The 12,446-nt window shown below is 37.5% G+C and overlaps 1 protein-coding gene across 7 annotated transcripts in view; it reads right to left on the bottom strand.

The window, feature by feature from the left end:
* Positions 1-12,446, bottom strand: part of UTRN (utrophin) — a 504,353-nt gene that overhangs the window by 397,198 nt on the left and 94,709 nt on the right. For all 7 annotated transcript variants that reach the window (XM_087425184.1, XM_087425188.1, XM_087425183.1 and 4 more), the window contains one exon: positions 6,495-6,556. In XM_087425184.1, coding sequence (XP_087281310.1) covers positions 6,495-6,556 — 62 coding nt within the window. The remainder of the gene's footprint in view (positions 1-6,494; positions 6,557-12,446) is intronic.

Raw genomic sequence — 12,446 nt, 5'->3', positions numbered from 1 at the left:
AAAATACTTCACAGATTTTCTCTTTTATGTTCTATCAATTTAAATTTCAAGTTTGGAAGAGTAACTACATGAGCACTTGGCTCATCTTTGTCTTCAAAACGGCAAAAGCAGAAATCTGCCCAAACTAAGGTTCAGCATTCTTAAGTTCGCATATTGTCTACCTAACCTTTATTGGTTAAACCTCTTTTGAGAATCGCCTCACCAAACTGATATAAGAGCTTCTGCAATTTGTACATCTCAGCTCCGCCAGATGAGCAGCTCTGAAAGTCAGCCAAAGAAAATGCAGGCTCAAAGTCAGAACAGATTTCCCAACAGCGAAGCAATGAGGCCTTCGCTGCCTCCCTCAGGAGACCAGCCCACTAACAAACCGGAGACTCTTAAAATTAGAGCAAACAAAACACTCAGGCTTTACGCACCAGACAAGGGAATCAAGTGGGCTTACTGAGCCAACGCTTTTTTCCATTTCTGTTTTAAAATATTTCCATATCTGTTTTAAAATACATATGTCAGTATATATGTATGGTGATAGACAGTAATTAGTCTTTGGGTGGTGAACATGATGTAATCTACACAGAAATTGAAATATAATGATGTACACATGAAAACCTAAAATTCATATAATGTTATAAACCAATGTTACCTCAAAGTAAAAAAAAAAAAAAAGGTGGGGCTGGCCCAGTGGTGTACCGGTTAAGTTCACGTGCTCCGCTTCAGTGGCCCGGGGTTCGCAGGTTCGGATCCTGGGTGCAGACCTACGCACCGCTTATCAAGCCATGCTGTGGCAGGTGTCCCATATATAAAGTAGAGGAAGACGGGCATGGATGTTAGCCCAGGGCCAGTCTTCCTCAGCAAAAAGAGGAGGATTGGCATCGGATGTTAGCTCAGGGCTCATCTTCCTCACAAAAAAAAGAAAAAAAAGAAAGGACTCGAGTGAGACAGAGGAAACCTACAGACTAAAAAGACACTTAGAAACCAATCACGATGTGTAGACTATTTAGATTTCTGGTCCAGATTTTTAAAAAATCATGACATTTGTGATGTTATTGGTAATTTGAATACCGACTGGATGTTTGATTATATAAAGGAACGAATAATTTTAGCTATCTAGTGGTATTATGGGGTTTTGTTAAGAAGCCCTTATCGCTTATAGCTACACATTGAAATGTTTATGGATGAAATTATACGATGTCCCAGAGGTGCTTCACAATAATCTGGAAGGGAGGAAAGTGGAAGGAGTATAGAGGTGACAAGACTGGCTTTGGATTGATGTGCTGCTGAAGCTTCCTAAAAAGTACATGTGATTTCATTACACTTTCTATTTCCGTAGATGTTTGAAATTCCCCATAATAAAAAAAAACTTTTTAAAGAAAAAAACAAAAATAAAAAATAGAATAAAATATATGGATAGCACAGAATATGGATACCACAAGTTGGGGGTACCTGATAGGGTTTTAATTGAGCATTCCTAAGTAATTATAATCTCCTATAACGTTTCACAATAATGCCTCAATACTTCTTAGCCATATGAGGCAAGTAATTATGATCAAGTATGTTTTATAGCTAAAGGAATAAAAACCAAGTGACCTGAAAAACTTGGCTAATAATTTGCCCGAGGTTATAAATAAATGAGCAGCATATTCACGAATAAGTGTTTAATTTCCTAACTCTTAGCTCCTTTAGATAATCATTTTCTTCGGGGCTCTTCACAACTTCTCAAAATCCAACAATCACAAGTTTTTCTACACTGTGTTGACTTCCCAGGACACCCAAACTCCAAAGACTGTGTGCTCTGTAACATATTAACAGGGACCTGCAGCAAAAAGAATATATATTCATAGTGAATGCTGTCTTAGCTATCGTATTTCCATATATAGCTAAAAATCAAAAGATGGTTTTAGATCCATATTGTTCAATATTCTCAAGCTCTTTACCAAATCCCTTATCAAGGAATGAATTGAGCTGATTTTAAGTTTCAAATCTCATTTTTCTTCACTGTGAATTTAGTAGGTGGGTCCTATTTCAGGAATCCTATCCAGTAAACAAAAGAGAATCATATGCATTAAATCCAAATGGTGATTTAACCATCTTTCCAGCACAACTTCAAGAAACTAGGTAAATATGGAAACTTTGCATAACTGGATTGGTTTGTTTATTTACGTGAACAAAAGCAGCAAAAGCCCTGATGTAGTTATATCCATGAAATAACACAATTTATGCCATTTTGCACTCAATTCCACACTCCTATCTCTTTCCAATACAACCACCTCTAAGTGGTTTATGGATAGATTCTTAGGCATTGAAACGTATGCTTCTGTCTTTGTCATTTATTTATTTATTAAGCTATAAATACTCGCTGGGTGCTTACTAAATGCCAGAAGTTGTGCCAGTGAACAAAATGGACAATCCCTGCACCCACGGAACATACCACCGTCTGGGAGAGAAGAGACAAATATTTCCAGATGCAATTATTTAAATCACAATTATAAGTGGTGCAAAGGATAACACTTTCAGAGTACAGAGCATATCTACCCTAGTCTGGGAGCTCAGAAAAGGTATCCTTGGGGAAGTGATGTTTAAGCTCAGGCAAGAAAGAGGAGAAGGAGTTGGCCAGAAAAAGATGGAGGAAGGAACATGTGTAAAAGCCATGGGAAGACCCATCAGGGTAGGAGGCACAGACAATGTGGCTAGAGCATAACGAGGGGGTGAGAGCAAAGTAAAGTAAATTAGGAGTAGATTGAGGGGCAACTACTTAGGGCCTTAAAAGCCAAGTAAGAACCATGGGCAGCCATTGAAAGATTTTAGTGAAGATAAAGAGGTATTGAGGCTTACACTTGAAGATTACTCCAGCTACTTTGTAGAAAGTAGAAGAAAGGGGGTGGATAAGGTGAAGCATAGAAAGGAAGAACCAGTTGGCAGATTATTACAGTGGTCCATGTGTTCAGGGATAATTTTCAAAAGAAGGCAAAGTCATGAATCTTATACGAATGTAACGTTAACGTGTGTCAAAGACTTTAACTCATTAATTAAGGAAGGAACCAGTAAAGTGTTACAACTAGTTCAAAGGAGAATTCAAAAACCACCTGTATATGCAATAAAAGAAAGCTGAAATAAATTTAGAATAGATGCAAAACAAGTCCATCCAAGGGGTGATAATCAATTGCATTCCAACTATTTTGCATTTTTATGGATAAGAATCATTTGCATTATCATCTGTTTTCTACAACTCACCAGTTGTACAGTAGCTCGAAGATAATGGAAAGCAGATAACCCAGGTGGCTGAGCTGAAGGGACTCCCACTAATCTTTTTGCCCACCTTAAAGTCTTTTACAATTTTTCCTAACTCAGACAATAATAACCTGGGAAAAAGAGGTGTCAGTCAAGATGGAGAGAAATGGACAAGGTTGAATATGTGTGGCACTGGAATCAACAAGACTTGGTGTTTGAGACTTTGGCTGGGGAGTGGGCCACGAAGGAAATGTCCAGGGAGAGAATAGAAAACAAATTCCTAAATGGCAGAAGATGCCATCAGGGTCTGTTTGAATTTTTCAGCACAGAGGCCCTACTGCTCTGTAGAGGGACCCACACTACAGGGAAGAAGCAGACTCAATCAATAATTATATTTTAACGTCCATCATAATATACCATAGGACACAGATAAAAAAAGAAATGAAATAAAATTCATTCCCTGCAAAAAGGGAACGTGCTAGCCTCTGGATCACCTAGTGACACCACACTCAAATACAACCTCACCCCTGCTCAGCGAGAGTGAAGTTGTGTGGGGAATTTATGGAGATCTCCCAGTCTAGAACTGTTATTCTCTTTCCCGATCACCAGTGTGGAAGCAGTCAGACTTAAGACAGAGAAAAGAAAAAAATTGTGGATGAAGTTTAGTGTCACTGCCCTGAGCCCTCCATCTCTTTATATCCAAATAGTCATCATTTCTTTGATAAATTTGTTCTAGACCCATCCAAATTTCCTTCTAGACTTTGAATTCTTACTAGAACTAATCTGAAAGGAAATGTTTCCAGGGTCGGCTCTACTTTTGATATTTTACTCCAAACAAAACAAGCTTTTAGCTTCTGTGTCAGTTTACATAACCGGAACTGTTACTAAAAATGATAACATTATCTGGTCTTTTCACTGGTTGGCAATAATTACAAGCTTCCTGGCGCAAATAATTTGGGACTTAAAGCTCTCATTTAGTATTACAAAATAATATACACATTATAAGTGTACAAATTTAAATATCAAGTTCATTGTTATTTGAGGTCTTTTTAAAGACATTGATGACCCATGATAAATACTGAGATATTTCTTGAGAGAATTCAGGGGCCAGCCTGGTGGCACAGTGGCACAGTGGTTAAGTCTGCGTGTTCTGCTTCAGCAGCCCCGGGTTTGCCGGTCCGGATCCTGGGCTCGAACCTACTCACCACTCATCAAGCCATGCTGAGACGGCGTCCCACATAGAAGAACTACACGGACCTACAACTAGGATATACAACTATGTACTGGGACTTTGGGGGAGAAAGAGAGGAAGATTGGCAACAGATGTTAGCTCCTGGCCAATCTTCCACCCCCACACACGCAAAAAAAAAGAATTCAGATATATGACCCAAATGATCAACAGACACTGAGAACTGTCCAAAGCAAAGAAAGTCAGGGGACTGTAATTATAATGAGGATATTTTTAAAGCTTAAAGTGAAGAGGGCTTTAGCAGCACTGAGTTCAAGGTTCAGCTTTGCTACTAACCTTGCACGCATCACTAACAGCTCTAGACCTGGAAATGAGGCAGATCCACTGGGTGATGATGCTCCATTTCCACAGTCTATCGTGCACTGTCAAGGGAATGTGTTGCCTGAGCCAAATTTGTGGCAATACTCATAAAGTGAAATATTTTCGATTATTATTTCTCAATTGTCTCTATTCTACTCTCCCTCCTTCCCTGTACTATCGTGCTGTCTACTTCTCTCTATTCTCCTCAACAGGGACAAAAGTAGTTCACTCCATTTCAAATTTTCCCTAAACCTATGTCTACCAAGACTACGAAGCTTTCAAATCGATCTTCAAAATCAGTTCTAAGGTAATTCTTCCCCTATGACTAAATTAAGCTGCTAAAAACTAGGTCTGTTTAACTTGCTCTAGAAAATGATCATATTATTTATCCTCAGTAATAATCAGGATGGATAATCTTACACATCTGAGCATTCACGAGACCACCGGGACAAAACATCTCATATTCGGACTCTCTCAGTGGCTAAAACTATAGTGCCCAGAATATGGTCACACTCAGACGGATACCTCACAAGTTTTGAATAATGTCAAATCCAAAGCACCCAGATGTTACCTGTCCTAGAACAAAAAAAAAAATTAAAATTTACCAAAAAACACTCACGTCTGCTTTGGAATAATCTTACAAATAAAACCACCAATTAGGCAAGCACTTCTATATCGCTGACCCTTCTGTCACAGTCAGATAGTTTTCACATTCCTTACATTCTCTGAGGCAAGACAAAATATCCCTCAACACAAAGCTTGCAAAACCTAAAAATACACTGCAATCAAATAATCAACTGTAAATATTGGGATGTAGAGCAATCTGTAAACTGCAAAGTAATCCTAAAACATTCTCATTTTGCCTCAAAGAAATACCAACATTATTTTCCTGACCTTTGCAACCTTCTCAAACAGAAAATTTTGAAAAATAACAATCAAAATAGCTTTTCTATTATTTAAAATACCATAATGGTGTTTCTCTGAGAAACTTTTATTTTTCATCTGGCTATAGTGATGTTCTGTAATCCATTACCCTGAAAATTCGCCTCCCATCTCAGACTTAGAGGACAAAATTCCAACTTCAGTAACCAATGGATAATTATATTAGAACACTGCCAATTCTCTTCAGGCATGCTCTGCCCCTTAAAAACATACCGATCACAACATTGATTAGGTTCCAAGTGGTTAGAAATGCTGAGAAAGAATAGATCTTCGAGAAAAGAAGTGAGGAAGTTCACAAGAAAAGAACCACAGGGCAGACAAATATTATTAGCCATATCACAAGCATGAAAATCCCAAAACAGTTCTGCACGGGGGAGAAAGGCTGCCTGAATGATAACAATTTGATTTTAACCAGACAAAATGAAATCATCATCTTTTTAGCTAAATGAGCACAAACTTTTCCCAATGATAGAATTCATTTCCTAAATGTACCCAGGAGTCAACAGCAGCAAACTGTCGGCTTGATATTCAGAGAGTGCCAGGTAAGAATAAAGAGCTGTTTACACCATGAATGTGTTCACACCATGAACGGCTGACACCAGAATTTCCACTTAAACAAATTAAGGGAGAGAATAAAGGAAAAATAAATGTATCTGCACACTCAGAAGTTTCTGTTAGGTCACATTTCATGAGAAAAATTCAGTGCATCTCCAACCAAACTCCACCAATCGGAACAAGGCATTGGAATCATCATGAAGTTTTCAGAAGTTTCCATTACCTTTGAAAAGCGAGCATTTATCCATTTGGTAAAAGTCTTCTTCTGCACGTCATTGTGTTCATCTGTGGGAGGGAAAAGGAGAGAGAAAGGAAAAGGATGAGAGTTTGTACCGTTAGTAAGGGTGCTAGATAAGACTGTCTCCATCCTGGAAAGTTTAAAATAGTCCTATTAGTAGAGTTCGTGAGGCACAACGATCCACAGCTAATGAAGGATGTGATGTCTGACAAGGTAAGCATTTAAGGAGCCTGCTAAGGCCTGCAGCAGAAGGAAGCTCACGCACCTTTCTCAAGGGAGCTGGCTCCCTCCGCTTGGCATATTGCCACCAGCCGCTGAATCCATGTTTGCGGGAAGGAATCAGGATCTTACTTTCAGAGCATTATATGCAATACTTTCTCTTGCATTTTGTTTAAGTAAAATTTCAGCATGAAAGAAATGTTAGCATGTTCAAAACAAAAATCAAAGTTATCCAGTCAAAACTGAGAAACTCATGATTTCCCTCCTTGTCATACAAAAGTCCTCCAACCTCCAGAACAAAAACTGGTATAAGGTTTATAGTCAATTCCATAACCCATTTTCCTGTAGTAGGACTGACAGAACAACGTTTTAATGATCTATAAAAACAATCTACGTATTTTACAAGCAGAGAAATCAGAGTGGGTTTTTGAAAAAATGACCAACTTTGGTTTGGATTACAAATTCATTTTCCAAGCCACAAGAAATGAAAATTGACCTTAAAAAACTTTTAAAGCATCCTGAACTTCTTGAAGATGGGCAGAGTGATTTAGTCAGATATAAGGAAGCCATGTGATATAACAAAAAGATCAAAAGGCTGTAGAACCAAATAGGCCACATTCCAACCCACTTATTGTGTGACCTTATTATAGTGCCTCCCCACCTCAGAGTCCTCATCTGTAAAATGGGGATAACACCCAGCTTGCAAGGGCACTGTGAAGATAGTGAATATAAGAGGAAAACACTTGGCAAAGAGCTGGCATTGAGCTCTTTGTTGTGGTTTTTGTTATAATTATTATTATAGTATATGTGTGAACAAGGCAGATAAAGATCCATTTTACCCTGTCTGTTACTTCCAATCATATCCTTCTTCAACTGCTCCCCGATTCTCTATTACCATCAGCCTAGATGGTAGGCTCTCTATTACCAAAAGCCTAGAAAACAGCATGGTAACAATCTCTAAGCAGTTCTGACAGCTGCCTAAGGAATATTTGGAACAGGACAGAAAGCTGTGGTTCTATCTGTAAATAAATATACACTGGCTGTCCCACTACCGTCCATACTGCCCGGCTGCCCCTCACGTCATAACAGCAACATAATAACAGAGGAGGTGCAAGTGTGCTCTGCCCTGCCCGCACTAATTTCAAACGGCTGCCTTCAAGACTGCCTCACTCAGCTCCAATAGCATAATTAGAAGCTCATCCACTACTTTACCAAGTTTGTGGTATCTTTGGCCCTTATTGCCTTCTGGAATGAGAGTTTGTAATTAAAAGGTCATTTCTGGAATAAATATAGCAGCTTCAAAAAACATTGCACTTTTACAGATCCATTTAGGTAGTTGGAAACTGACTCCGAGACACCAAGGGGAAAACTGGATGAGAAACAAAACAGCTCTCGAAGAAACTTCGTGATGTGAATTGTGCTGAGAGGTGGCCTTCCTTCCAGAAAGGACGATGCAGTCAGCATCAGCCTCGATTTCAGGCTTTCTACGACCTGATCAATGCCACATATAGGTCATTTATTAACCAAGAAGACTTGCTTACACACTCTGAATGTCCCTGCCTTGATTATCACACACAAGGGGGACAGAGATGAGATTAAGCAGAATATAAGGCAGCCACACATGTCAACTTGCAGAGAGCACTATACCAGCCCCCACCAATATGAATTTAATTTTAAATATCAGTGTTCAGAGCACTTGGAAAATCCAATTATTTGTCCCACTACCTTAAAAAGGATTTGTTTTTGTAAATTTTGCCATATCTATTATTATTTACTGCTATGAAGAAAAATATAGATAAAGATCATAAATATTAAATTCTCTTAATTTCATAACATACAACTTAAGAATTTTTTACCATAAAAATGGGGAAAATTCTCAGGGATAAATGTTAATACATTTTATTTTTTCTTAACCTCTTTTCTGAGCATTTAACCTCCTTATTTTCAAAAACATATTAAAATTCTAATCTATATAAGTTCTTCAGACACAGAGTGGACAAAGAAATGAGTGCCTGTCACTTTATCAAATGATAAATAAGCTCTTTCAATTTTATCACACATTGAATGAAATTAAATTTTAAAAATAGATTCCCACCACACAGAAATGTTTATAAAAATCAGTAAGGTAATGTTTCTATACTAGTCTTTGATCTTTGGGTCAAATCAAAGCCTGAATATGAGTCTAAGTAACCGATGTGAAATAAAGTCTGGGCTTGTAAAAGATAAAATTGTCTAACACTCTTCTGTACTCGTTTTCCTGATATGGTTAAAGAGGGAAAAAAAGAGTTCATATTTCAAAAAGCCTTTAGGTTACATTTCCCGTTTTTCAGACACACACACCCCCCTTATTTTCTACCAGACAGGAATTCAGTAAAAGAACAGGAATTAGCCTGTGGCTTTTCAATTATGGGATTAAAAATGTAACAAATTTGCAACACTAACTAATACAGAACTGCCCTCCATATCACAATAAGGCAACAGCCTTGGCCCAGGTCTCTGTTTCAGGAGGTGAAAATACGCTCACAGGACAACTAAAAGTCTAAGTCATGCTATTCTGATCAATCGTTGTGCCTTCCTAGAAATTAATACAGAATTTCAAACATCTCAAATCCATTCAACTCTCCATTATCAAGCCAATTAGTTATTTTCATTTCTCCAAAATAAAAATGTACAAGCAGACAACACAAACTTACATATAACTAGATTATTTAAATATGTATTTATATATGTGAGTATAATTTACACTCTAAATATATTCTTTCAGGTTTCCAAACAAGTGTTTTCTTTAGATTTGGATTTTAGAAAAAATGTTTAGTTTCTGAAAGCCTTTCCTGGCTTAGTAAATCTTAACCATTAATGACCTTTCTCCATTAGGGTACAAACACGAGACTGAATTAGGAGAAGAAAAATGTGTTAAATCCCTTAAGGCTGATTTTCCAAATTCTTCCTCTAAATATTTTGCTCTTCTTAAAATGCTTTTGACATGCTCACACAGATCCAAGGGCCTTCACTTGCTGCCTAGCCTGGAATTTCATTTCTGTGATGGGTAAGAGAAATGAAGCAAGACATCCACAAAACCGTCTGATAAATCTTCAAGGAAACTAGTTTGAAATTTTTTTCCCTTCACCAGCTCAAATGCATAACAAAAATTCTTTTAGCAGAATTTAGCAACAAATCTCAATTTAAATCCTAAACCAGAAATGTGGTGGAGAAATTAGGAGTTGTTTCCCCTATGGAAACACACAAGTCTTAGGAACATGTATACCACCATTAAAACTCTACTACTATTAGAGAGAGAGCATTATCCTCTAGCACATCTTTCAAAGCTACTGAAGAGTGTCCAATTGGCTAGCAATAACCTGAGTTCCGTAAGATGCAGCTATTCAGAAAAGACGTCGCTAGACTTTAAGCCAAAACAGAAATGTCTTGTTGGATGATTTAAAACTTGGATTGACTTTATTAAAGCCTCTCTTTCACGAAATTTAACACACCCTAGAAAGCCAGTTTCTCACCAGCAAAAGAGAGTATTTCAGAACATACTCTCACTTTTTTTCTGGGTACTGGATGTGACTCAAGCTCAAAATATGTCTACAACTAAGGCTCAGTCATCTCCTTCTCCTGTTGTTTTCTCATACCTAACTTGTTGGTCTCTGAACAACACCAATTCATTTTTTCAAACAATATATATTAAAATGTCATATGGAAACATAGAAATATTATGTAATCTGTAAAATACTATAAATATGTAGACAAAGAAACAGAGACAAGAGGAAACAGACAGCTCTCAAGCAGTAGTTCAACTCCCTGAGTTTGTTTCAAATCTGACATCCTCAGAGGACCTGAAAAACCTTAAAATTAAGAAAGTGCTTTTCAAATTGTCAAAACTATCTAAGCATACAAGAATTTTAGATAATTAACATTCCAAATGATATTTGTAAGTTTACCGCATTTATACTTTGAAGTTATTAAAGGTAAAAACCGTATTGAAAACAGACTTTTGCTTCCCCCTGTACAAAGCAAAAAACAAGGTGATGGTCTCTTTGGGAGACGTGGAGATGGATGAAGTGAGAAGGAAGAGGAAAACAACTCCATTTTTCAAATAAGAAGGCTGAGATCCAGGGACAAAAGTTAAATGAATTGCCCAGTGTCACCCACCACACAAGTGGCAGAGTCACAAACAGAACCAGGTCTACCGACTCCGGAGCCTGCGTTCAATGCACGTCCAAGCAGGAGGTCAGAGAGAGATTCATGGGGAAGAGGGGGCATTTAAAATACATCTTGAAGGATAGATGAAGTCTGGTTCACGCAAAGATGAGAAGAAGGGCATTCTAGACAGAATAGGCAGAATAACACCCTCTTCATTTCAAGCTCAGACTCAATATCTGACAAAAAAAAAAGAGCATACTTAATAAAAACATAATTGTGTATCTCTGAGAAAACACAGAGGACTATAACACAGAATGAGAGCAAAACAAGAAATCTAAAATAATCCAAACTTTGGAAAGTTTTCAATCTTGAAAACTGTTTACGCCCATAAAAAGGATGAAGAGTACAGAGTTAGCAATGCATGCTCAAAAAATGTTCTTGTGAGAAAATATAGATTCTTTGAAAATTAACCTCTTTAATCAAACACGTGCTCTGGCAAATTGACCCATCCACTGTTACCAAACTCATCACAATTCTGGAGCCTTTGGGCTCCAGAAAGTCCATAGACCCACTTGGAAACATACAGAATTTCCATCATTTTCAGCATTGGAGGAAAATGTTTGTTCCCACTGAGAACCAACCTAACTCACCAAAACTAGCCACCTTACTATCACAGAATCACAGTGTATAAGACCAGGAAGGTAGAGAAAAGGGCATCTGATAGAACCCCACCCTGAGACCAGAAATGTCAAAAGCTTATCCCACGTCATGCAGTTAGTTGGTACTATAAATCAAGTCAGGATCCGTGTCCCCTTATCTAATACTCCTCCTGCTCTCAAAAGTGCCTTTTTTTGACATCTTTATTCAGATATAATTCACATACAATTTACCCATTTAAAGTTTGCAATTCAATGGTTTTTGGTATATTACATTATTAATTCTTTAAAATGGTGGTAAAATATATAAAACATAAAATATATTTTAACCATATTAAAGCGTACAAGCCAGAGGCATTAATTACATTTACAATGCTGTGCAACAATCACCACTATCTATTTCCAAAGCTTTTCATCCCCCAAAGAGAAACTCTAACCGTTAAGCAGTAACTCTCTCATTCCCCCTCCACTATGCCTTGGTAACTTCTAATCTACTTTCTATTTCTGTATCTATTTACCTCTTCTAGATATTTCATATAAGTGGAATCACACAATATCTGTTTTTTTGTGTCTGGCTTATTTCACTTAGCATAATGTTTTCAAGGTTCATCATGTTGCAGCATGTGCCAGAATTTCATTCCTTATTATGACTAAATAATAGTCCATCATATGTATACGCCACATTTTATTTATCCATTCATCTGTTGATGGACACTTGGGTTGTTTCTACCTTTTGGCTATTGTGAGTAATGCTACAATGAAAACTGGTGTACTAGTTCTGTTTGAGTCCCTGCTTTGAATTCCTTTGGGTATATACCTAGATGTGGAAGGTCTACAGTAATTGCTAGATCTACAGTAATTCTATGTTTAGATTTTTGAGGAACTGACAAACTGTTTTCCACAGTGGCTGCACCAT

This window comes from Ceratotherium simum, chromosome 38, assembly GCF_057802395.1.
Source record: "Ceratotherium simum simum isolate JZ-2026a chromosome 38, ASM5780239v1, whole genome shotgun sequence".
Classification (NCBI taxonomy): Eukaryota; Metazoa; Chordata; class Mammalia; order Perissodactyla; family Rhinocerotidae; genus Ceratotherium; species Ceratotherium simum.
Note: the sequence above shows the minus strand (reverse complement) of the source record. Positions and strands in the feature narration are given on the sequence as shown.